Source organism: Dendrobates tinctorius, unplaced genomic scaffold (genome assembly GCF_039654945.1).
Source record: "Dendrobates tinctorius isolate UK_male_01 unplaced genomic scaffold, ASM3965494v1 ptg000032l, whole genome shotgun sequence".
Taxonomy (NCBI): domain Eukaryota; kingdom Metazoa; phylum Chordata; class Amphibia; order Anura; family Dendrobatidae; genus Dendrobates; species Dendrobates tinctorius.
Window position 1 is genome coordinate 4,442,501 of NW_027361700.1, and position 26,070 is coordinate 4,468,570.

The 26,070-nt window shown below is 46.6% G+C and overlaps 1 protein-coding gene across 7 annotated transcripts in view; it reads right to left on the minus strand.

The window, feature by feature from the left end:
• Nucleotides 1-26,070, minus strand: part of ATP6V0A1 (ATPase H+ transporting V0 subunit a1) — a 167,717-nt gene that overhangs the window by 59,618 nt on the left and 82,029 nt on the right. For 4 of the 7 annotated variants that reach the window (XM_073572337.1, XM_073572330.1, XM_073572334.1 and 1 more), the window contains exons 6-7: nucleotides 2,939-3,045; nucleotides 936-1,062 (exon numbers count right to left, since the gene is read on the minus strand). In XM_073572337.1, coding sequence (XP_073428438.1) covers nucleotides 936-1,062; nucleotides 2,939-3,045 — 234 coding nt within the window. The remainder of the gene's footprint in view (nucleotides 1-935; nucleotides 1,063-2,938; nucleotides 3,046-26,070) is intronic. The other 3 variants (XM_073572336.1, XM_073572331.1, XM_073572335.1) reach the window with 1 other exon arrangement.

Below are 26,070 nucleotides of genomic sequence, written 5' to 3' on the forward strand. Positions count from 1 at the left end.
AGCTACAGAAAACCAGAGAGGTTGGTAACTAAGCGGATTGCAGACCCCTGATCCTATCCACACAACTAGCAGCAGCCGTGGAGCGTGCCTACGATGATTCTAGATGCCTCGACACAGCCGGAGAACTAAATAAGCCTAAAGCAAGAAAAGGGGAAATCTAAACTGCCCCAGAGCAGACCCCAATGGAATAGACAGCCCCCAAACATATATTGTCATTATCAGGTGGCAGGCCTCTGTCAATTAGATCAGCTCCATTACCTCCTGTAACCACCAGTGGAAGCCCGAAAAGAGAGCTCGCGACTCCTCTGTCAATACAACCAGCTCAACTACCTTCACTAGCAACCAGAGGCAGGCCAGAAAGTGAATTCACAACACCCAACCCACATGCGCATCGCACAGCTTCATCATACACACAGCACAGTTTGATCAAGCCCACAACATGACATGGCCTCATCACACAAACACACACACCTCACAGCCTGATATGCCCTCATCACTCTCACACACAAAACACATCACAGCCTTATCTCACACAAAACACGGCATGACTTTGCCTCAACACACACACACACACACACCATGGCTTTATCTCACAGACACACACCAGTAAAACATAGCTTGGCCTTGTCAAACACACACACGGCATGACATGGCGTGATCACACACACCGTGGTTTCATCTCACAGACACACACAGAACATGGTATAGCCTCAACACACACACAATGACATGGCCTCATCACACACACAGCACAGCCTCAAACCACACAACATGGCCTTAACACACACACACCATGAATGTATAGAACCAGAGGCCCCATTTATAGTCAACTACTGTAAGCCTGAACAAACGCCATTATTTTAGACCTAGCGTATTTATTTCACCTATCAAGAAACAGCCATGATAACTGAAAAATACTGGAGAAGTCTTCTTACCGTCACTGGATCTTCCAAAGGGTTTTCAATTTCTGCCTGTCGTAGAAACACATTACCCCGACAAACCCGCCACAACATCCTTTCAAATGTGGGAATCCTCTCACGGTTGATCACGCCAGCCACAAACCTGAGACACATAAGGGAGAATAGTACAAAGTTAAAGAATATTAAAGGGATTCTAAAAAAAAATATATATGATTAATGCCCAAAGAAAAATTTAACAAAAATGGTCAGAATGTCTTTGCCCCCTTTGTTATGGACCTCTTTCTGCAAACTCTAAAGGTGTCTTTAGTAGCGCCAATTTGTCATTTTGCCATACGCCAATTCATTTGGTCGGAATCTGCTCCCGAAGGTGAATATACTGCGGTGTCTAGTCAGGCTGCCTCATCCCCAGCCAGGCACATCAATGACACCATATAGTACAGAATAAGGAGTGGGCAGCATGACATTACTCTGTGCCTCTCCACCTCCTTCATTGGAAAGAACTAGTTGGCATACGGTGCGAGTTGGCATTAAAATTCATTTTTTGTAAAATCATTCATCAACTGGGGTTAAGGACAGCTTTAAACATTCCAGGATGCCAATCAGGTAATGGACCACTTCTGCTGGCAAAACTTTTCCTATAGATTCCTTTCCTCTTTTCTTAGTCAACCCCTGTAACCATCGATACGTCTTTTTACTGACCTGCGATATAAGAGACAAGCATCCCCCAAAGGGTATCAATCCACGCGATATTAGTACACTACAGCTGACAACTTGCCGCAACAGCCATGATCAGTGGCGCCACGGACTATGGTCATGTAACCCCTTAAATGCTGCTGTCAATAATGACTACAGAATCTAGAAGGTAAACTGTGTGGTGGCTCCCTATTTAACCCCATGGACACCAGGACACGGTCCTGATGCTAGCCATGGCAATTCACGGGCAAGTAATGGCCTTATGTCAGCTAGATATTGTGACCTGTTCAGAAGTTATTAACATTTAGATGGTAAAAATAATTTTTTTCACTCCTGTTATCCTACTTTGCATTAATTCCGAAAAAGCACCTGAAGTTTTAATAAACTACCTGACAGCAATTTTGAATACGTTGAAGGGTGCGGTTTTTAAAATGGTCTCACTTTTGGGGGTTTCCAATATGTAGCCATATTAAAACTGAACAGATCCCTTAAAAGAATAAGTTTCATAAATTTCCTTAAAAAAAAAAGAAAAATTATTGCTTCATGTTTAAAGGGAATCTGTCACCCATTTTTAGTGATATCATGTAAAGATATCACCCAATTGTGCATCCCATAAGGATTCTATTAGGACTTTTGATTCTCCCTTTAAAGGGATTCCCTTTAAACATTCTAAAAGGCTACCAAAATAAAACTACATTTTACTAATGGTGCTGATGTAAAGCAGAAGTGAGAGAAATGCTATTTATTAATGTTGTCATGTGATATGATTACCTAGATTAAAAGGGATAATCAATAATTTCTGATATTTTTAGAAAAACGCAAAACATATCAACCTAAATTTACCATTACCATAAAGTATAACGTGTCATGACAACAAATCTCAAGACCAATGAGATATATTGAAGCGTTCCAGAGTTATTACTACATAAAGTGACAGTGACACTGGTCACTTTATGTAGGTAAAAAAATTGGGCTCGTTGTGGCATAGCTCACAATGTGCACTAAAATGGCAGCAAAAACAGGTCAAATTTGCACTGATTGAATGGTTCCTTTCAACATATTTTCATGCAAGGAAACACTGAAGTTCCCCAAAAATTGTAGTAAAGACAATTTTACAGTAAATTATGGGTGACTCCAGGAAGGAAACTTGGTCAGCCGTTCTCCATTAGCACTGGGAAAACGGATGTGGTGCCTAAGCAATCATTTTTGGTACATCAGAGCAATATGCCACTATTTTGAAGTTTATGAAAACTCCTTCAGGTTCCGCATTACCATTTATGTGATTATTGCCCTAAGTGTGTGGAAGGCGCAGCTTCTGTACCAACCCGAGTCTCAGCGGAGCTCCTCTTCCCATCTCGCTGGGCTCCAGCAGCGAAGACGATTCCTCCAGTAGATCCGGATCCGCCATCTGCTGATGATGATGCAATTGAGCCTGAATTCACAAACCAATTAATAACTAATCAAACCAGTTAGTGGCATGCAGGGGCCATGGGGGGCAGGCATGAGAGCCAGGTGAAAGGGGTACACAGAGATTAAAGTGGGGATGTCTATGTATCAAGGCAGTCACTCCATTCACTGAGGATAGTTAACTTTGACTAAAAGGACAGGAGTCTGGGCTCAGGCGTGTGTTAGAAGACGTTAATCATTTTCTCAACTACACGGTTAGGGAAAATTATTTTCAGAGTTGAACCCTGAAACCGAATTAAAGAACAGATTGCATTAATACACAGACCTTGGAAAGAAATCTCATCAAAGACATTAAGCAGTTATGGGCTGCAGAATAGGGATAAGGGTGACAAGGATGTCAGAGGAAGTGAACACTATACCCATGAATGTAAAAGCCTTCATTATGGTGAAATAAAACTGGCGGGCATTCTTGCCATTATTGCTTCTTGTAGCGAAAGCTCCAAGTTTGATACTCCACATTTACAGTTCCCAGCATTAGACTTTAATTAACAACTTAGATACCCAAACTGAAGAAGCCATTTAAAGCCCGCTTACAGGGGCTGGTAATAGCCTGCACGTGCCCACCTAATATCACCACCACTGGACTGTGTATATACAGCAGCGATTGGCCGCTCGTTAGTCAGCGGAGCCAATATCGCCATCAGCAGCACATTTCATCAGCAGACAGGGAAGGTGCTACCGACAGTATCCAAACTGTATTGGGACTGACTAATCGTATGAGTGATCACTCCTCCCAAAGCAGATTGCATCAGCCGGCAAGTGGGATCTTAAAAGGAGCACAGATTGGAGCTTGTTATGGGCACAAATCTGCTTTTCTAATTGTACTTTTAGGGGTTAATGGATGATCAGGTCCCATGAAGCTATTCGATTTATGACTAAAACCAGCCTATATAAGTTGGGTGGAAATGAGTGCTGTATGAATATGAAGGATTGGTCTGTAACGCTAGTTCAGCGGCCCCCATTGGGGAGCAAAAGCTGCATGTAAGAAAGTCATTTTGCCTATGGCTCTTTTAAAGAGAGATTGGGTATAATCAGTGACCGCAAGCTCTAGTCTTATAGGGGAGCAATACAGATGACATCACACACCTGCTTGGACACTAGCAGAGGGCATCATGCACATGTCCTCATGGTGCAAAACGAAGCAGGGCAAGACAATCCCTTTAAGGAGCTGATCAATTTGTGATGTAATTAACTTACTCTCTTTATGGGAATCCATGCATAGCTGCCATTGTGAACACTGACAATACATTTGTGACTCCATCAGGCTACATACTGCAATGTACCAGATTTGGAGCAATTGGCGCTTGGCATAAAGATATGCAAGACCCTGGACTGGCATCCACAACGATTCTCTGTTGCAACCAGACCAGGGCAATACAAACTTTCTTGGCTGGTACTCCATTACCAACGTACTGACCGCATCTTGCGATTGCCTTTTTCTTTTTTTTTTTTAAGCCTTATGAGACATCATGATCTGATCCCCACCACAATGCCATGACACTGGGGGGGCCGAGTATTCTTAAGAGCTGGCCAGGATGCCAGAATTCGAGTGTCAGCCAAGAAACGTCTCACTGCCCTGGTCCAGCAGCACCATCATGGACATTAGACCTGGGTCCTGGGAACCTTTTTTGGCTCATATCTCGGAATCCCTTATTTTCTGTTATAGCTTCCATGACAATAAGTAGGTGAAATTAATGTTGTGATGGGGCTGTAAATTAAAGTAAGGACTGCACTCCCATTACATTGTGGGTATAGTTTTCAATGAAAGACACTGGACTTCGTTTAGCAAACCAGTTGAACCGAAAAAATCTAGCCTTGTTACTCACAGAAACCCATCAGAGCCTGATCTTACATTTCTGAAAGAATTCTAGAAAAATGAAAAGTTGCAGAGTGATTGGGTCCTATAAGCAACGTGGGCAGATCATTCGCTTAGACAGTTTTGATAAATGAGGCCCAATGTTCCCCTAAATCCTGTATGCAGAATAACCTATTTGCAGCAGCAATTGGCTCAAAACAAGCATTTATCTTCACAAAGCAACCACACCACCACAACACTGCGGAAAGTACTCTATTGGAGGGTCAAATAAAAGAGGCACAGATATAATCACATACCCGGGCTAAATGAAAGATAGAAAATGAGCACGGCTATGGGGGGCTATACACTGATTACATCAGCATGAGGAAGACAAATGTGCACACGTAACAAAAAAGCAAAAGATAATTAAGGGTTCCAGGCTGTAACTGTCCAGATTCATGTACAGGAAGGTGCTAACCTACAAGGAGCAGCTATGCTTCAGCTACAGATCTCCTGTCTTGTGTCATAAGCATCACGCTAAAAGCAAGATGGTGAGAAGAATGGAAAAATTCTTTCAGACCCAGAATTTGATCTTTAAGGGGTCTATACTTAAGACACAAGTATGTATATTAATGTATGTCCGCACTTGTCTATATCTAGCCTACCAAGTATACTAGATACAACGGCTGAAGTACTTGACCTTAGGAGTAAAAAGACAAAAAATATGATTCTGCATGAAATGGATTTACAAAACTTGGATACAATAATGTGCCTGGAAACCTTAATATTAAATGCTTGCAAGAAAAAAAAAAAAGGAGCAATGGAGAGAGAAAATGAAGAAATAGACAGAACAACAATAGCTTGATGCTATGAATGGAAAACAACACCACCTAAAAACAAGAATTGGATATTTTAGAGCTGTATTCCGACATTACTCCTAGTCATTTTAAAAGGACATGGTCACCTTTTTTGTCAAATTATTTTTACAGTAGGGCTTCATTAAAATTTTTTACACAGTTTAGCTTCTACAGCCTCTATTTATCACATTACATGGCAGACTGCAGAAAGAGTGAACAGAGAAAACCACCAGTGAGCTTTTTCTTCTCCTTAATCTTCTTAGGGACTATTCACAACACATTTTAAAGTCTTTCATCAAAGGTATACATCGGAGGGCTACAATATATATATTCCACTACCTGGACATATATGTAGCCCCTGGGAGAGGAAGAAGGGGAGAAATAGGATGAAGAGGAGCACCATTCATGTGGGTAGGGGCCCTTGTAGCCCCTGGGAGAGGAAGAAGGGGGAAACATGGATTTTTGTGAGTACTCACCGTAAAATCCTTTTCTCCGAGACGCTCATTGGGGGACACAGATACTGTGGGTGTATGCTTCTGCCACTAGGAGGCTGACACTAAGTGAAAAAAAGAGGTTAGCTCCTCCGCAGTATACACCCTCGCCCCTATTGCGGGCGGAAATCACTTTGGTGCCAAAGCAGTAGGAGGACAACAAATCAGCCTTAATACAGGTACAACATGTCCAAAGGAAAACACCACCCTTATATCCAATAAGTAAACACATTCATTTAAACAAGAGCCAACTGGCTAATAGGGTGGGTGCTGTGTCCCCCAATGAGCGTCTCGGAGAAAAGGATTTTACGGTGAGTACTCACAAAAATCCATGTTTCTCCTTCGTCTCATTGGGGGACACAGATACTGTGGGACGTCCTAAAGCAGTCCCTGGGTGGGAGATTGACTCACCGATCCAAGCTACATTCACCTCCTGTTTAAAGATGCGCCACCGTTGCTTGGAGAATCCTTCTACCCAGGCTTGCATCCGCCGAGGCCTTAGCATGGATATTATGTTTGGCAAATGTGTGCAGGCTGGACCAGGTTGCTGCCTTGCAAACCTGTTCCGTCGAAGCCTGATGCCGAAGCACCCAAGAGGCGCCCAATGCCTGAGTAGAGTGCGCGCTGATCCCTGCTGGAATCGGCGTGCCTCTAATGCAGTAGGACTCCTGAATAGTCAAACGAATCCATCTGGCTATGATCGACTTTGAGGCAGCGAGTCCCTTCCTGCGTTCTTCAGGGAGCACGAACAGCGTGTCCGTCTGAGGAAAGGGTGCCGTCGGTGAAACGTACCTCCGGAGGGCTCTTACCAGGTCTAACGTGTGAAGAGCCTTCTTCCACACGGTGCACCGGTGCTGGACAAAATGAAGGCAAAACAACATCTTCATTGATGTGAAAAAGAGGACACGACCTTCAGCAGAAAAAGAGGGGCTGGTCTGAGGACCACCTTATACCTATGGAAAGTGAGGAACGGAGCTTGGCAGGATAGAGCCGCCAGCTCTGAAAACCCGCCTGATGGAAGTGATGGCCACTAGGGGAACAACTTTCCAGGAAAGGTATCCTGAAACAGTTCCAATGGAGCTTCCTGCAGAACGCTTAAGACCATGTTAAGAACCCAGGCGTCCATCGGCGCCATATAGGGAGGTATCAAGTGGAATACTCCCCGCATGAAAAGTTTTCACCTGCAAATTGGCAGTAACCCTGCACTGGAACAGGACGGATAAGGCCGACATTTGTCTCCTGCGGAAACCTGGGGCAAAGCCCGAGTCTAATGATCTACCGACTGAGCTATCCGGGCTCTCTGAGCCCGACTGGAGAAAAACCAAGATGTTGGAGATCGAGAATCTTAGCGGAGAAACACCGCGCCTCGACATCAAGCAAAGAACACCTTCCAGGTGTGGTGGTAAATTCATGCTGAAGCAGGCCTCCGGGCACTAATCGTTGTAGCGACCACCTTGCTCCCGAACCCTGCCTGGGTTAGAATCCGAGATTCAACGGCCCTGCCGTCAAACACAGGGACCCTGAGTTCGGGTGGCAAATTGGCCCTTGAGACGGTAGATCTGGACGCTCAAGCAGGCACCCAGGAACGTCGGCGAGCAGCTACCTTAGATCTGCGTACCACGCTCGAAGGGGCCAGTCTGGGGCCAGCAGAATCGCCGGCCCCCCTTCCGTCTTGATCCCTTTGCTGACTCTCGGGAGTAGTGGCAGTGGGGGAAATAGATATGGGAGGCGAAACTGGTTCCATGGCAGAACCAACGCGTCCCCCGCGAATGCCTGGGGGTCCCTGGCCCGAGAGACATATGTGGGCACCTTGGCATTCACTCTGGAAACCGTCATGTCCACATCCGGAGCTCCCCACAGTTGACAAATCTGTTGAAGAACTTCGGGATGTAGAGACCACTCTTCGGATGCAAGACCCTGCCGGCTGAGGAAGTCTGCCGCCCAATTTTCCACTCCCGGGATGTGGACAGCCGAAATCACCGAGTGGTTTGCTTCGGCCCACTGAAGAACGTGCTCCACCTCGCGCATGGTTGTTCTGCTGCGGGTGCCCCCCTGACGAATTATGTAAACCACCGCCGTGGCGATGTCCGATAGAATCCGGACGGGACGGCCTGCTAGCAAGTGATGAAACCTCTGCAGAGCCAGCCGAATTGCTCGTATCCCCCAATAAGTTGATCGGGAGGCGTGCCTCCTGTGGCGACCACCGTTTCTGGGTTGTGTTGTGGCAAAACACCGCTCCCCCCGAGGAGACTGACGTCAATTGTCATTATCAGCCCATGACCTGGGGGGAAAGGTTTCCCCTAGGCCAGAGAGGAACTGGTTATCCACCATCCGAGCGACTGCCTGACTTGAGAGGACAGTTTGCACCGCCGATCGAGCGTGAAAGGATTCTTGTCCCAGGCTGACACGAGACGTGCTGCAGAGGGTGAAGGATGGAACTGGACGAAAGGTATCGCTTCGATTGCTGCCACCATTTTCCCTAGGATCCTTATCGCGGATCGGATGGTATGAGGGACTGGTTGGCGTAGTGTCCGGACTCCCTGCCGGAGACTAGCACCCTTTCCTGAGGGAGAATTATCAACCCTCAGCAAGTGTCGAAGATCATCCCTAGGAAGGAGATCCTCTGAGCTGGCACAAGGGATGATTTCTTTGCATTGACCAACCATCTAAGCGGCAAGAGTATCTAGCGTGATGTTGACACCCTCCTCACATGCCCGTATTGACGGGCCCTTGACCAAGAGGTCGTCCAGATAAGGCAAGACGACTATGCCTCGAGAATGCAGTGTGGCCCTGACAATTGCCAAAACCTTTGTGAACACTCTGGGAGCCGTGGCTAGCCCGAAGGGTAGCGCTACGAACTTAAAATGCTGATCGCTGATGGCGAAGCGTAGCCGCCTCTGATGAGGAGGAAAAAATGGGAATATGCAGAAAAGCGTCATGGCTGTCAATTGGGGCCAAATATTCTCACTGTTCCATGACCGCTATGACTGAACAGAGAGACTCCATCCGGAAATGTCTGATCCTGATGAATTTGTTCAGAAGCTTTAGGTCCAAAACAGGCCTGACAGACCCGTCCTTTTTGGGGACCGCAAAAAGGTTTGAATAGAACCCCTAAGCTCTTCCATGTTCCGGCACTGGATCAATGACTCCGTTGTGCAGAAGCGACTTGATGGCTCCCAATAGAGCCCTTACCTGGGTATCCACCCTGGGAAGCCGGGAAGGAAAAAAATCTTCTTGGAGGGTATCTGACAAATTCTATTTTGTAACCTAAGGACACCAACTCTTTTACCCATGCGTCGTGAGCGATGTTGGCCCAGACGCGGTGAAAACAGAGTAGGCAGCCGCCCACTTGCTGGTGTCGTCTGGTAAAGACCTTGAGTCATTTGGCCGATGATCCTTAGGATCTGGGTCCCCTCGATCTGGCCTCTTGAGCACACATTCTCCCCAATGGGTTGGCTCTATATGACCTGCCGCTCCCTATCCTGGTTGGGGCGGCCTGAGGTGGCGGAATTGGGCCCCGTAGTCCACCCGGAGTCTTTTAACGCATGACCCCAGACCGTCTCCTATTCGTGTCCCGGACCAGGCTCAGGCTGCTTAGCGGCCGCCACCTGACCAATGCAGTCACGCCCGGCCTAGAATGGCCGGTGGCACTGCGAAAGGCCCGAAAACGTGCCTGAACCGGGTGACGAAATAACGATCTAACCTGTTGGGGGAGAAACCCGCTCCTTCCTCCTGTGGAGTCGGAGATAAGTTGATCCAAAAATAGGCGGCCGCACTGATCAGGCAGGGAAGTCAAGGACTTCTTGGAAGTAGAATCGGCTCATGTTCCCAACCATAGGGCTCTTCAGATAGAGATTGCATTAGCGGCAACAAGTGCTGAACAATTGGCCGCATCCAAAAACGCATTCATTACATAATCTCCGGCTATCGTCATCTGACCTGTGACCTCCGAGATCTCTGCAGGTAGATCCTGCTCCTGCGCGACCTTGTTTAATGTTTCTGACTATGATATCATAGCCTTGGCTACCCAAGTTGCTGCGAACGAGGGAGCGAGTGCAGACCCTGACGCCTCATATACTGAACGAGCTAGGTTCTCAATAAGGCAGTCCGTGGGATCTTTAATCGAGGAAACCCTAGGGACAGATAACAGGGTCTTAGTGGCCAGGCGTGAAACCGGAGGATCCACTATCGAGGATTCCATCCATTGTTTACGGAGGTCTGGAGCAAACCGATAACGCGTTTCGAGTGCCCTTTAACCCAAGAAAAACGCCTTTTTGGACGTTCTCTGTGCCGCTGTTCTATGTCCTCAAACTCAGGGTGAGAGGAAAAAATTCTGTGCGGCCGCTTCACTCGTTTACATGCCACTTTATGTCCCGTAGCCGCTGCGGTATCATCCTCAATCCCCAGGGTCTGATTAATGGCTTCTATGAGGCTGTCCACTGTTTCACATGACTCTGGAGTGTCCAGGTCAATGGGCTCGTCTGAGTCGCAATCTGAGGTCTGCTCGCTATCAACCACTGGTGACGGGGAGCGAGAAGCAGATCTTACGGATGCCAAAAGGCACCAGATGAACTGGGCGACACCGTGTGGATTTGTTTCCCCCGGGTCTGCCTGGAGTGAGGGCGGCCCCTGCAGGCCGGAGGCTCCTGTGAGGTGGATGTTCCCTCTAAAGGCGGCGACACTGTCCCTGCCCCTATCTGGGGCTTGAAGGGATTCTATTGCTCTCGTAAGCGACACCATGTACCGTGACAGTGATCGGGCCCACTCCGGGGGATTTGACACATTGGTCGCGGTCGCAGGGGAGGGCTCCTGGGCGCATTTGGATTCGCAGGCTTCGCATAAACGCTGCTCTGCGCCCGCGGAAACGCAGTGCGACAAGAGATGCATGCCGCGTAAAAGAACGTGTGCGTCTTTGCTTTTTTCGGACATGCTGTATCTGTCCGCTGCTGGGGATATGGGGAAGAGGTAGCCCCTCGTTTTTCCCTAGCATGGCCTCTCGGGCAGCACTTACCCCAGTCCTGCGCCCCCCCGGCCTGGATGCTTACTTTAAATCGTGCGCCGAAGCCGGGGCTTTGATTTTTACCGCCGCGTGCGGGGCGGGCTGCCGGAAGTGACACGCGGCCCCGAGGGCGGAACTTCCGGCCGCGGCCTAGCTCCGGCCGAAGCCGCGGCCTCAATTTTACCCCTACCCAACCGGGGGGGGGGGGGGGGGCGCGGTACCAAAAAATGGCGCTACTGACCAGCGCAGCGTTCCTGTCCTGACGGATCCAGTCCTTCTCTTGCATGCTAGTGGACGCCGCCTGCTGCGGCTGTGGGCTCCAGCCCGAAATCTTCGCAGGAGCCCTCCCCGACCCTCTCCTCACCGATGATCCTCTTCAGCCTGAGCGCAGGTATGTGAGGGGGTCTTTGATAAAAAACAGGACGGTGCAGGCACCCTAGCTCCATCTAACCCCTTCAGGGGGTGAGGAGAGGGACCGTCCGCCACATTGCAGCACCGCCGTCTAGCGTTGGTGGAGCAGTGGGGGCCGCACAGACTAGTCTTGTGCCTCTGTGCAAGCCCATGGTTTCAATATCTAGGGGTGGACTGGGCTAAGTCTGGCATAATGTCCCATGTCGCGGGAAAGGATACGTGGAGGGACACTCGCACGTGCTCGCCAGTTGATGGTTTGGGGAAATCGGATCCTTTCAATAGGATGCGTTGCCCCTGTCTCATCTTCATAAAATAACAAACAAAAATAGAAGACTGGGGAAAAAGTCCCAGATATGTCCTTCGGTGCGGGAAAGGATACGTGGAGGGATACTCGCATGTGCTCGCCGGTTGATGGTTTTGGGAAATCGGATCCTTTCAATAGGATGCGTTGCCCCTGTCTCATCTTCATAGTAAACTAGAAAAAAATAGTATGGAGAGATCCAGACTGTGTGTGCCTCCATAGGACACTAAGCAAAAAACTGATTTCCGCCCGCAATAGGGGCGAGGGTGTATACTGCGGAGGAGGAGCTAACCTCTTTTTTTCACTTAGTGTCAGCCTCCTAGCGGCAGAAGCATACACCCACAGTATCTGTGTCCCCCAAAGAGACGACGGAGAAATTGGATGAAGAGGAGCACCATTCATGTGGGTAGGGGCCCTTGTAGCCCCTGGGAGAGGAAGAAGGGGGGAATAGGATGAAGAGGAGCACCATTCATGTGGGTAGGGGCCCTTGTAGCCCCTGGGAGAGGAAGAAGGGGGGAAATAGGATGAAGAGGAGCACCATTCATGTGGGTAGGGGCCCTTGTAGCCCCTGGGAGAGGAAGAAGGGGGGAAATAGGATGAAGAGGAGCACCACTCATGTGGGTAGGGGCCCTTGTAGCTCCTGGGAGAGGGCGAAGGGGGAAAATAGGATGAAGAGGAGCACCATTCATGTGGGCAGGGGCCCTTGTAGCCCCTGGGAGAGTTAGAAGGGGGGAAATAGGATGAAGAGGAGCACCATTCATGTGGGTAGGGGCCCTACGATATCTTAAAGGAGAGATTCATGACTAATCGGACTATTCTTACTAAAAATTTAACTACAATGTAATTACTAACGAAGGGATACAGCCCTAAAATATAAAATAAGATACAAGGGCGACTACATTTAAGCAAAGTATAAAAACAGTATAAATTCTGATGAATTATAGGAGAGGGCTGCATCCTAAAAACACAGTCACAGAGGGCTGGATCCTGTGTGCCAGGTACGATGTAAAAATAAACCCAATTCATCAATCGATGCAGGAGGCTTTGTTTGATCCTACACGTATGGACGAAAACCTCTTACTTTTTTCATGTAAAATCTTTATATACTAGTTCATTTCTTAGCAATCTGTTAGGATGCAGCCTCCTGATAAGATTCAGCAAGTTCGACACAACGCGCAGAAGACTGATGAGATGGTAGAAAGGAGAGTGAAGTCAGGACACCACCTGCATGCCAATAACCGCTTCAAAACCTATTTTGATTGATAAAAGACGGGCACCAATCATAATAGCAATCTGCCGATCTTACCATCTTAGGCTATGTGCACACGCTGCGGTTTTTGCTGCAGTTCCACTGCGGTTTTGGCCTTGCGGAACCGCAGCAGTTCCGCAGACATGGTACTGTACCATGTAACCCTATGGGTTTTCAAAACCGCAGTGCTCACGCTGCGTTTTTTTCCGCGGTTTATAAACCGCAGCATGTCAATTGTTTCTGCGGATTCCGCTGTGGTTTCACACCTTTAACATAGTAGAGGTGTGAAACCGCAGGGCCAAATCTCAGGCCAAACCGCAGGAAAACCGCAGGTCACTTTACCTACGGTTCCGCGGGGAAAAACCCACAGGTGATTCCGCAGTGTGTGCACATAGCCTTATACTAGCATTTACCGGTTACACATTAGGTTAGCATTACTCTAGCATTAAGCAGCATTCAAGTAAGCTAATTCAGCCAAAAAAAATGAGGGGAGGGGTTGGTGGGTGTTCATTTCGCACTTACCTTAAATATACACCCCACCATGTTAAACCTCCCCATAACACAACTAAGAAGAGCAACTGCTACTCAGAAATGGGTTACTGCCTGTTATGTCAAAGCAAAAAAGGGTTAAACCTGCACTGATCTCACGAGCTGCTAGCACTTAACATATAATGGAAACCAGGAAGCAAGAAATGGCAAATCTGCAGGAGAAAAGCTAAAAATGGGAATATTAGTAGGAAGAGCAGGGTCAGGTGTGAGGATGGAGAGCATGGACAGGTCCATACAAGATATGGGAGCATACAAGCAGGGACCAGAAGAGACTGACGTGTGCATATAAATAATAGTGCTCTTCATACTAATGTGCATCAAAGCCCCCAGATATTTCCTGGATTATGGGGGCTGTGATCCACAATCACGATCCCGGTCTATAGTTATTGATGGCTTGCTGTCACCAAAACTACAGTGGATTAGGTCATTCAATGAGAGGAGTGTAAAACACAAAGCAGGACACAGGAAAGCAAGAAACAGAAGTAAGGAAGCAGGAAGAGAGCTCCTGCTCACCCAAAGCGCAGGAACGTTCCTTACTTGTCTTTTAATGACTACTATTCTCTACGGACGCAATCAAGTTCAAATAAATTCCATTTGTGTCTTTTTTTCTGAAACGGACCATCTTTTCAGGCAGGCACTAAAACCTGGTCTGGTACGGATGTGTGCCCTTCTGAGAAGACGTACACATTCAGGAAAAAAGCAGCAGAGTTCATTTAAACTCACTGCTGTGTATGACACCATCAGGCTTTGTTGAAAACAAGAACCTCCAAAATCCTTAACTTCCGCACTTGCTGCTAAGAATTCTCTCATGCTGCATCGGTTCTCTAGAATGCACTACCACGGGCAATTAGGTTAATTCCTAACATCCACCGTTTTAAGCATGACCCAAAATAAATATCTTTTTATGGAAGCCCATCACATTCCCTAACCTAACTCTTCTATGCCGCCCTAATCTAACTTTTTCCTTGGATGACCCCAGTTCTAGATTTTTTCTCAGCACCTGATCCCTCTACCCAACACTGTCGCCCACACCTCATGTTCTTATAACTTGTGCACAAGGAAATAAATGCTGGCTGCTGACCTCCTCATCTAAATTAAAGGGAGGCTATCATCAGAAAATGACTTCTTGTTTAACTCTATTTTTATTTTTACATTCTACGAGTGTTTTTCCCACAATCCAATCTTGATTTGAAAAAAAAAACAAAAACACAACTTAGACCTGATTGTCAGATCCTCTGAGATAGGAAAGACTGTCAGTTCTGCACAGGTTCCACCAATCACAAGAGATATCACAGCACCCCTTCCTCTACAATCACCTTTGCACACGCTCATTAGAAGCTTCAATATAAAATTAAAAAATAGGATCACAACCTGTTTACTGTGACGAAGGCCCATGTGTGGTTTACAGAAAAACAAGCAGGAGTGAACAGTGTACAAATTACATATTATCCATATTATATTTATTTTTTATGTTTTTTTAATTGTAGAATTTTTCAAACAGATTTTGATATGGATGAAAATAAAAAAAACAAAAAAAAACAAAGCCCTTCTCTCCCCAAAATACAATGTGATCATTTTCTGAAGATAACATCCCTTTATTATGTCTCACCCTAATTAGCGTGCATTCCAATAGTAATCCAAAGACGGCATGACTGATGCAAGCACTTTTGCCTCCATCTACTCCATTTTCTCATTGTTAGTCCATGAGCCGGGCCAGATATCGGTACTACCCGGAGTGACTAATTCTCTTTGGTGTTTTTAGGTAGATGCATGTCTGTAGTTTATGTTTTGATATGATAGCCCTTGCACATCAGTAGCTTAACCCCTTCAGGCCTATTTGTACCCAAATGCCTAGGCCATTTTTTGTAAATCTGACCTGTCACTTCATGCGGTAATAACTTTGGGACACCATCACCTACCCACGCCATTCTGAGATTGTTTTCTCGTGACATATTGTACTTCATGGTAGTGCTAATTGTGAGTCAATAGATTTTACCTTTCTGCATAAAAAAATTACAAAATACACGAAAATTTTGGAAAAATTCGCTATTTTTGAACTTTGAAATCCTCTACTTTTTACAAAAATGCTGATACCCCCCATAACAGTTATTAGTTTACATTCTCCACATGTCTACTTCACATTGGCATCATTTTGGAAATTAAATTTTATATTTTTCGGATGTGATAAGGCTCATAGTTTTATACGCAATTTTTAAAGTTTACGACTAAATTTCCAAAACCCATTTTTCCAAGGACCAAGTCAGTTCAGACATCACTTTATGGGTCTTGTATAACAGAACCCACCCATACATTACCCCATTTTGCAAACTACACCCCTCAAGGTTTCCAAAATGGATTTTCAAAACTTTGTTAACCCCTTAGGTGTTGCACAGGAATTCAAGCAAAATGACAGTGAAATATCAAAATTTCAATTTTTTGGCAGATATTCTATTGTAATCCAATTTTACCTGCAACCCAGCAAGGGTTAACAGCAAACCCAAACCCAAAATTGGTTACCCCAATTCCGCAGTTTATAGAAACACCCCACATGTACACGTAAACTAAATTATGGGCGCGCAAGAGGGCTCAGCACAGAAGGAGAGCTAGGCGGTTTTTGGGATAATAGATTACACTGGAAGAAATCCAGTGGGTCATGTCGTATTGGAGAGACCCTGAGGTACCCCCAGAGTGGAAACCCCCAAAAGGTTACCGCATTTTGGAAACTACACCCCCTAAGGAATGTTTTAGGGGGGTATAGTAACCACTTTGACCCAACAAGCGCTCCATTGGAGTTTCATGCACTTGGTTGAGGAAATTGAAAAGTACGTTTTTTACCGAAAAATGTCACTTTAGGCCCACATTTTTCATTTTGAAAAGGGGGACCAGGAAAAAGTACACCCCACTTTTTATTCCCCATTGTCTCCCGAACACGGCAATACCACAAGTGTTGTCTAAAACCACAGTATTGGCGCACGGCAGGCTTCGTAAGCGAAGCTGCGGCAAAATTCACTGTAAGAAATCTATGGGGCCATGTCACATTTGGAGACACCCTGAGGTCCCGCACAGTGGAAACCCCAAAAAAGTGACCCCATTTTTGAAACTACACCCCCTAAGGAATGTTTTAGGAGGTACAGTAACCACTTTGCACCGGGAACCGGCTCCCGATCCGCAGCGATCGCCCGGCATATGATCCGGGTACGATTCGCCGTACCGCTACGGCGGCCGGCGCGAAGGGGTTAATGGTATTTTTCACCTTTTGAATGGATCCTACCTATATTTCCAAAAAATAATGATTAAAGGTCGATTTAGGGGAAATGCCAAAATGTCAATACAATGCATGTAGTATTTGTAACAAAATTTAATCCAAGTTATGTAAATACACACTGAACATGTCATGGGCTTGTCCATACTAATGTGTGTATGTATATATATATATATATATATATATATATATATATATATATATATATATATATTTATTTTGTGTGTGTATGTATAATTATATAACGTTACTCCATAATATCTTCAACATCAGACTCTGAATCTGACTGTTGTTCTACTGGCTCGTCTTCAATACCCTTGTTCTGGCATGTCTGTAACCTGCACATGTCCGTGCACTTCAGGCCATTGCTGAGGCAAGTACACTGAGGAAGTTCGCATGACCGCACACACTTGCAGGACAGTAGCTGGATAATAGCTTCTGGTGCTGGTGCCCCTCGCATCCACTTGACAACAAGCTTTCCGTCATTATCTATCATCCAACCGCAGTCTGTTGGGTTTGCAACAAATTGCTGGCTCTGCAGACTTCTCCTCCAGATCGCAGCCTGGTAGTTTGCACGCAGTGCATGCATGAAAAGGCAGTCTTGGCAAGGAGGGAGTTGACTTGACTCTACCACTCCACGTCTGGCACAGAACAGCTGATACCGGAGCCTGTTTACCTCAGTTGTTTGGGTAGTTGGCAGGTACATGTGGCAGGTGATTTCCTGTAACTTCTCAAAGAGTTCGGGAGACACTTCCCATGAACGACCAACTTCCTGAAAGGCATCCTGGTATGTCTTGTTCATCTTCAACTGCTTGAGTGTCGTCATCTTCCCACGGCCAGCGAATGCACTGACTGTGTCACAGCCTGTAAATGCATGCATACCAATCAATGAATCACACACGCTGCCTCCCAATGTTCTGCTCAGAGTGGTGATATCCAGGAATCTTGTCCGGTTCTGTGTACCGCATTTCTGGAACAGGTGGGATGGGATTTTGTGGCACATGCCCAGACACAGGACCATGACATCAGTATCCTCTGAAGTGATGATGACAGACTTGTAACCAGATTCTGCTGCATGAAGAGCATGGAGAAGGAGGCGTGTGTCTGCTTCTTCTTGACTTGACTTAAGGTCAGCAGCCTCTTCCCACTGTTCTTTGGTGATCTTAAAGCAGAGCTGCTCACATGTGACATACATCTCCTTCTCCTCAAGCTTCTCCCTGTGGTGTTTCGCCTTCCATTCTTCTACCAGAAACTTTATGAGACTTGCCTTGTTGGAGGAATTACTTAGTAGCTTTCTCCACTGCTGGATGTTGTGCCCATGTTGAATGTTCTTGAAATGGATCCCTGTGCCTTCATATCTGTTGACTCTTTCTGTATCTTTGATGGATGTCTCCTTGTAGACGTTAAAGACAATATCAATGCGCTTGCTCTTAGCACCCTCATGGATAGCGCGACTCATTGCAACATTTGCCCAGCTAGCAGGCACAGCATCGTTTCCCTTCAGTTTCTGAACCAGGCTCATCCCATCAATGATGGTTGCAGAGGGCTCAGGGATCACCTCTGCAGGAGGAGCATTCCTCTCCAACTCCCTTGCTAGGGCAGCCTTGTTGGTCTTGAGGATAGACCCATCACCGTTGGCAAGTGCCCATGGCAATGGCCCCAGGGGATGAGTCAAGACATCACTCATTTGTAGCTTTCTGTTCTCAGCTACAAGTATCATCTGGCCAAATAGGTTCCTGTCAGCCTTCAAAATTACCTCCTTGCCAAGGCCTTGTCTGTGTGTCTTCATTCTGATGTTAGAGAACGTTTTAAGATTGTTCTTCGTCATCTTGTCATGAAACAGTGTAGTTGGCGTATCGGTACCCAAACGCTCATCCTTGAATGTGTGATATGCATCCTCTCCTATACTGTATGCCCCTAGAAGGTCTTTGGCTACATCTGGTGGTGCTGCAGTCGCTGTTGATAAACTGATAAGTTCACCATTATGCTCTTTGTTGAAGGGGTTCAACCAACCAGTCTCCAGCAGTTCAACAAAAGATCGGACATCGGCTTCATCTCTTCTAATCCTGGACACCTGTAGGTCTGAATGACTGAAGTCAGTATATTGTTGGCCTACTAGGGCCCTCAGCTGCCTCAAGTACATGCTGCGGTACTCCGATGTCAGGTAGAATCTGGCGACAGCTCCAACTTTGAGGCTGAAGCCTTTTGTGCCCCCTGGTGTCTGGGTGTCTTTGTTGATTGTTTCTTCGATGGTCTGGTCCACAGGAATCCGTCCAAAAGGATTCTTGCTACCGATCTGGACCGAAAAGCCACCTTTCATGAAGTATTCATGGACCTCTGGGTGGTCTATGGGCAGCCAAGACATCGTAGCATAGTAATAGGTTAGGTATCGGGCATAGTTGACCTTGTCATAGGCAAAACACCACGGTATCATCTGTCGGATTGCTCCTAGGTGAAGCATCCAGTTGCCTTCTCTTGAAGCTCGAACCAGGGCCAGCATGGTCTCGACCATGTCCAAGTATGACATCCAGAATGCTGAGAGTTGTTCATTTTTGAAGGTCTCAAGATAAACTTGAAAGAGCTTCAGGGTAAGTGTGCAAGATTCATTATCCAAGAACTTTTCGAAGGATCCCTGCGACACACTGATGCGAAAGTTTGTGATGTTCTTCAGTGTTTCATCCAGATGGTGAAGGTCCCTTGCATGGTTTTCTTCTAGCCATGGAAGGAAGTTTTTCCATGCAAGCCTCATAAGTGCTTCATAGACCAGCTTGTGTAGTCTCACTGCTCTGTTGTACCTCCGGCCGTCCATCACTCCAGACACTGATCCTTCAGCGATGACACCGGATTCAACACAGATCTCTAAGGCCTGCATCCTGAAATCTCTTACCTATGATGGAGAGGAGATTACAGATTGTGTGGAAGACACCCATTCTAATTATAATGTTCTTGAACTTCTCCTGTTTCCAGATAACCTCGGCAACTTTGGCATAGAGTGCTTGATCAAACACGCACACAATTCTGTTAAGCTTCAGGGTCTGCATGATGGCATGTGTTTGCTCCAAGACTTCATTCACAGTGGACATGGCTGTTGCAGGAGCATTGATAGTGGGCAGGTAGCTTACAGTGTCCTGGGCCACTACAATGTCGCTGCGGATTTGGATGTTGAACCCAGTCCAACTGCTAATGGTCTGATCCTCATGGTCTGACATTCTAGCCAGAAGCCAGATATGGTTCTTGGTTTTTGAATCCTGGACCTCCTCGGTAGTGTTAACATTCGCAGTCTCAATCCTGGGTGGCCCTCCCAGCCGCCCAACATTGTATATTGGTAGCATTAATTCTGTCGGAATTATGCTTCTTTTCTTCGACTTGGTTACATCTGGCAGGACTTTTGTCACAGAGCATGCAACATTGGACTGAACAGCGATGCCATTGACTCTATGAGATGTACCTGCTCCACTTAGTGTCTCCTCAAGTCTGTCAATGTTATCCCAGGCCAAGGTTGTGAACACACCAGGGTAGATATTTGCTGGCATTGGGATGTCATCCGTTGAACATTCCAACTTCTGGATACAAAGGGCTGTATCGATCTCCTCAGCCGTTGAATATGACACACAGTGGCCAAGACGATTCAGAGTTCGAACCAGTTCTGTATTGCCGGTCAAAGACTTAATTGCAAAGGACAGCAGTACGTGCTAGGGTGGCTTTGTCTTTCCATTGGTAACAGCAAAAACCAAGTCACTGCCGAAGGATGTGGCAAGACGTTGAGCTCTTTCAGAGGGAGTTTGGCACTCACAATCTCCTGTAAGCAGGGTTTGCAGGAATTGAGTGACTAATGCAGGAACGACATTCTGATCTGTATCGGGAGGCCATGGCTGACTCACATCTTGCTTCTTGATCTCATTCCTCAGCTGCATTGCTGCTTTGGTTACGACATCTCCAGAGTTAGCGGCTCTTGCTTCTTGCAGATCTTTTGTCATGCTGTGTGCTTGCCGGGCAAGGTCGTCCATTGATAGGCTATATGGATATATGGAAAGCTTATATGGAAAGCTTACCTTTCTCATCGGAGAGAAAGCGGAGTGATTCACCAAACTCTGTTTCAAGTTTTCGGCGAACATGTTTCTTTGTCGATGGTTTCAGTTTGATGATACCACGGGACATCATGCATCTCTGAAGCCTACATGTGAGGTTTATCATAGGCAGTACTTCTGGGTTTGGGAACAATTCAGTCCTTATATACAAGAAGAGTTCCTCAAGCGCTTCTCTCTCTGCCTCTCCGTAGCGTACTTCCTTGCTTTCTTCCTGATTTTCTGCTGCACCAGACCTACAGGCCACTTGGGAATCATCTTTTGTGAATAGTTTGTAGCACGACTTGTGGTAGTGCCCCTCTGAAGCAACAAGGTCTCTGCTAAGTAAACCAAGGATTCTCTGTGTGCCTTTCCTTATCGCTGCTCTGCGGATAGTCTCATCTGCTCGTAGCTCAACACACTGGACGATTGGCTCCCTTGTTTTTTCTCCTTTGAGATACTTGCTTGACTTCTCGCAGAACATACATACTTTGGCATACACCCTATCACTGGGGGTACCCCTCGGTAGCCTCCTCCTGAGGATTTCGCTTGCTGTTTCGACATTGACACCCTTGGCAAGGATAGAATCCAGTGACTTCTTCATTGTAAAGAGACTACGACATTTACGGTGATATTGTATGTGTGGTATTTCTCGTTCTTCAAGGCCCTTAGCTGCTTCCAGGACGGATTCATGCTGTCTGATCTCTGCAGCCCTAAGCAATGTTTTCCAGGAGTCCAAATCCTGTAGGGACGCCAGATCATCACTGTCATCATTAGAGCAGTGTATGATACAGTCGATCCGTGATTTCTTCCTTGCTGGTACTTCCATCATGCCATTAGATATGTCAGTAAACACCTGCAAACACAAAGAAAAACATTAAAACCCTTGGCACACACACACACACACACACACCTACACACACACACACACACACACATTAGTATGGACAAGCCCATGACATGTTCAGTGTGTATTTACATAACTTGGATTAAATTTTGTTACAAATACTACAAGCATTGTATTGACATTTTGGCATTTCCCCTAAATCGACCTTTAATCATTATTTTTTGGAAATATAGGTAGGATCTATTCAAAAGGTGAAAAATACCATTAACCCCTTCGCGCCGGCCGCCGTAGCGGTACGGCGAATCGTACCCGGATCATATGCCGGGCGATCGCTGCGGGTCGGGAGCCGGTTCCCGGTGCAAAGTGGTTACTGTACCTCCTAAAACATTCCTTAGGGGGTGTAGTTTCAAAAATGGGGTCACTTGTTTGGGGTTTCCACTGTGCGGGACCTCAGGGTGTCTCCAAATGTGACATGGCCCCATAGATTTCGCTTATGAAGCCTGCCGTGCGCCAATACTGAGGTTTTAGACAACACTTGTGGTATTGCCGTGTTCGGGAGACAATGGGGAATAAAAAGTGGGGTGTACTTTTTCCTGGTCCCCCTTTTCAAAATGAAAAATGTGGGCCTAAAGCGACATTTTTCGGTAAAAAACGTACTTTTCAATTTCCTCAACCAAGTGCATGAAACTCCAATGGAGCGCTTGTTGGGTCAAAGTGGTTACTATACCCCCTAAAACATTCCTTAGGGGGTGTAGTTTCCAAAATGCGGTAACCTTTTGGGGGTTTCCACTCTGGGGGTACCTCAGGGTCTCTCTAATACGACATGGCCCACTGGATTTCTTCCAGTGTAATCTATTATCCCAAAAACCGCCTAGCTCTCCTTCTGTGCTGAGCCCTCTTGCGCGCCCATAATTTAGTTTACGTGTACATGTGGGGTGTTTCTATAAACTGCGGAATTGGGGTAACCAATTTTGGGTTTGGGTTTGCTGTTAACCCTTGCTGGGTTGCAGGTAAAATTGGATTACAATGGAATATCTGCCAAAAAATTGAAATTTTGATATTTCACTGTCATTTTGCTTGAATTCCTGTGCAACACCTAAGGGGTTAACAAAGTTTTGAAAATCCATTTTGGACACCTTGAGGGGTGTAGTTTGCAAAATGGGGTAATGTATGGGTGGGTTCTGTTATACAAGACCCATAAAGTGATGTCTGAACTGACTTGGTCCTTGGAAAAATGGGTTTTGGAAATTTAGTCGTAAACTTTAAAAATTGCGTATAAAACTATGAGCCTTATCACATCCGAAAAATATAAAACTTCATTTCCAAAATGATGCCAATGTGAAGTAGACATGTGGAGAATGTAAACTAATAACTGTTATGGGGGGTATCAGCATTTTTGTAAAAAGTAGAGAATTTCAAAGTTCAAAAATGGCGAATTTTTCCCAAATTTTTCGTGTATTTTGTAATTTTTTATGCAGAAAGGTAAAATCTATTGACTCACAATTAGCACTACCATGAAGTACTATAGGTCACGAGAAAACAATCTTAGAATGGCGTGGGTAGGTGATAGCGTCCCAAAGTTATTACCGCATGAAGTGACAGGTCAGATTTACAAAAAATGGCCTAGGCATTTGGGTACAAATAGGCCTAAAGGGGTTAAGCTACTGATGTGCAAGGGCTATCATATCAAAACATAAACTACAGACATGCATCTACCTAAAAACACCAAAGAGAATTAGTCACTCCGGGTGGTACCGATATCGTCAAAATTGGCTCTTGGCTCATGGACTATGTCAGTTAAGGAGAACAGGGTCCTCACCCCTGTATAAATTTTTATGTATTGTTCAGATATGTTTTTGTAAATGTTGCTCTGAATTGTACATCGCTGCAGAATATGCTGGCGCTATAGACAGATCATTACTACTGTACTTTTATTATGGAGAGCAGGCATGAGCAAGAAATGGGAAAGTGAGAAAGTGTAAAAAGCAGCAAGATAAAGATAAGCATTGTAGCAAGTGATAGAAGTGGGAAAACAGTGTAAGCAGCTGGCAAGAGAAAAAAAAAGCTTAAAGGAAACCTGTGCAATAAAAATACAGTCCAATCTGTAGGCACCATGTAAGGCTGGTTTCACATTAGCGCATTTTCAGCGCGCGCACGGCCGGGGGTAGCTCCGCCCCCGAGCCGGCTCTCTGCCCGGCGTGCCCGCCCCTTGCTTGTAGCGCCGCCTCCTAGCGGACAGCGGCGCCTGCGATCGGCGCACCCTATCTTTAGCATAGGGTGCGCCGATCGTGCGCAGGCCGTGCGCTAGTTGCGCTTTGACCTGCGCTGCGCACTTTTGACGGTGCGCCGTGCGCGCCAAAATCCGAAAAGTTTGATTTTGGCGCGCACGGCGCACCGTCAAAAGTGCGCAGCGCAGGTCAAAGCGCAACTAGCGCACGGCCTGCGCACGATCGGCGCACCCTATGCTAAAGATAGGGTGCGCCGATCGCAGGCGCCGCTGTCCGCTAGGAGGCGGCGCTACAAGGAAGGGGCGGGCACGCCGGGCAGAGAGCCGGCTCGGGGGCGGAGCTACCCCCGGCCGTGCGCGCGCTGAAAATGCGCTAATGTGAAACCAGCCTTATAGAGCAGGGGGAGCGGAGCAGATTTATATATAGTTTTATGAGAAAGGACTTAGTAGAACCAATCATTTAAGCTTCTGCTCTTTCGTGGACTTTTGGTCCAGCGGGCGGTCTCATCCGTGACTGACAGCTGTCTGTATGCACAGTAATACAAAAACATGGATTTTTGTGATAACTCACCGTAAAATCCTTTTCTCTGAGACGCTCACTGGGGGACACAGATACTGTCGTGTATGCTTCTGCCGCTAGGTAGCTGACACTAAGTGAAAAAAAGAGGTTAGCTCCTCCTCCGCCCCTATTGCGGGCGGAAATCAGTTTGGTGCCAAAGCAGTAGGAGGACAACAAAACCAGCCTTAATACAGGTACAACATGTCCAAAACACCACCCTTATATCAAATAAGTAAATGCATATAAACTTAAACAAAACAAGAGCCAACTGGCTAATAGGGTGGGTGCTGTGCCCCCCAATGAGGGTCTCGGAGAAAAGGATTTTACGGTGAGTTATCACAAAAATCCATGTTTCTCCCTTCGCCTCATTGGGGGACATAGATACTGTGGGACGTCCTAAAGCAGTCCCTGGGTGGGAGATTGACTCACCGATCCAAGCTACATGCACCTCTTGTTTAAAGGTGCGCCACCGCTGCTTGGAGAATCCTTCTACCCAGGCTCGCATCCGCCGAGGCCTGAGTATGGATATTATAATGTTTGGCAAATATGTGCAGGCTGGACCAGGTTGCTGCCTTGCAAACCTGTTCCGTTGAAGCCTGGTGCCGAAGCGCCCAAGAGGCGCCCACTGCCCGAGTAGAGTGCGCTCTGATCCCTGCTGGAATCAGCGTGCCTCTAATGAGGTAGGACTCCTGAATAGTCAAACGAACAACGAATCCATCTGGCTATGGTCGACTTTGAGGCAGCGAGTCCCTTCCTGCGCTCTTCGGGGAGCACGAACAGCGTGTCCGTCTGATGAAAGGTTGCCGTCCTTGACACGTACCTCCGGAGGGCTCTTACCAGGTCTAACGTGTGAAGAGCCTTTTCCACACGGTGCACCGGTGCTGGACAAAATGAAGGCAAGACAACATCCTCATTAATATGAAAAGAGGACACGACTTTCAGCAGAAAAGGAGGGGCTGGTCTGAGCACCACCACATCCTTATGGAACGTGAGGAACAGGGCTTGGCAGGATAGGGCTGATAGTTCTGAAAACCGCCTGATAGAAGTGATGGCCACTAGGAACACCACTTTCCAGGAAAGGTACCTCAAGGAGATATCCTGAAGCGGTTCAAATTGAGCTTCCTGCAGAACACTTAGGACCAGGTTAAGGTCCCAAGCGTCCATAGGCGCCTTATGGGGAATACCAAGTGGGAGACTCCCTGGATGAAAGTCTTCACCTGCAGATTGGTAGCAATTCTGCGCTGGAACAGGACTGATAAGGTCCATATTTGTCTCCTGAGGGAACTTGGGGCTAAGCCCGAGTCTAGGCCCAACTGGAGAAAGGCCAAGATGTGAGGATTAAGAATCTCAGCGGAGAAACACCGCGGCCTCGACACCAA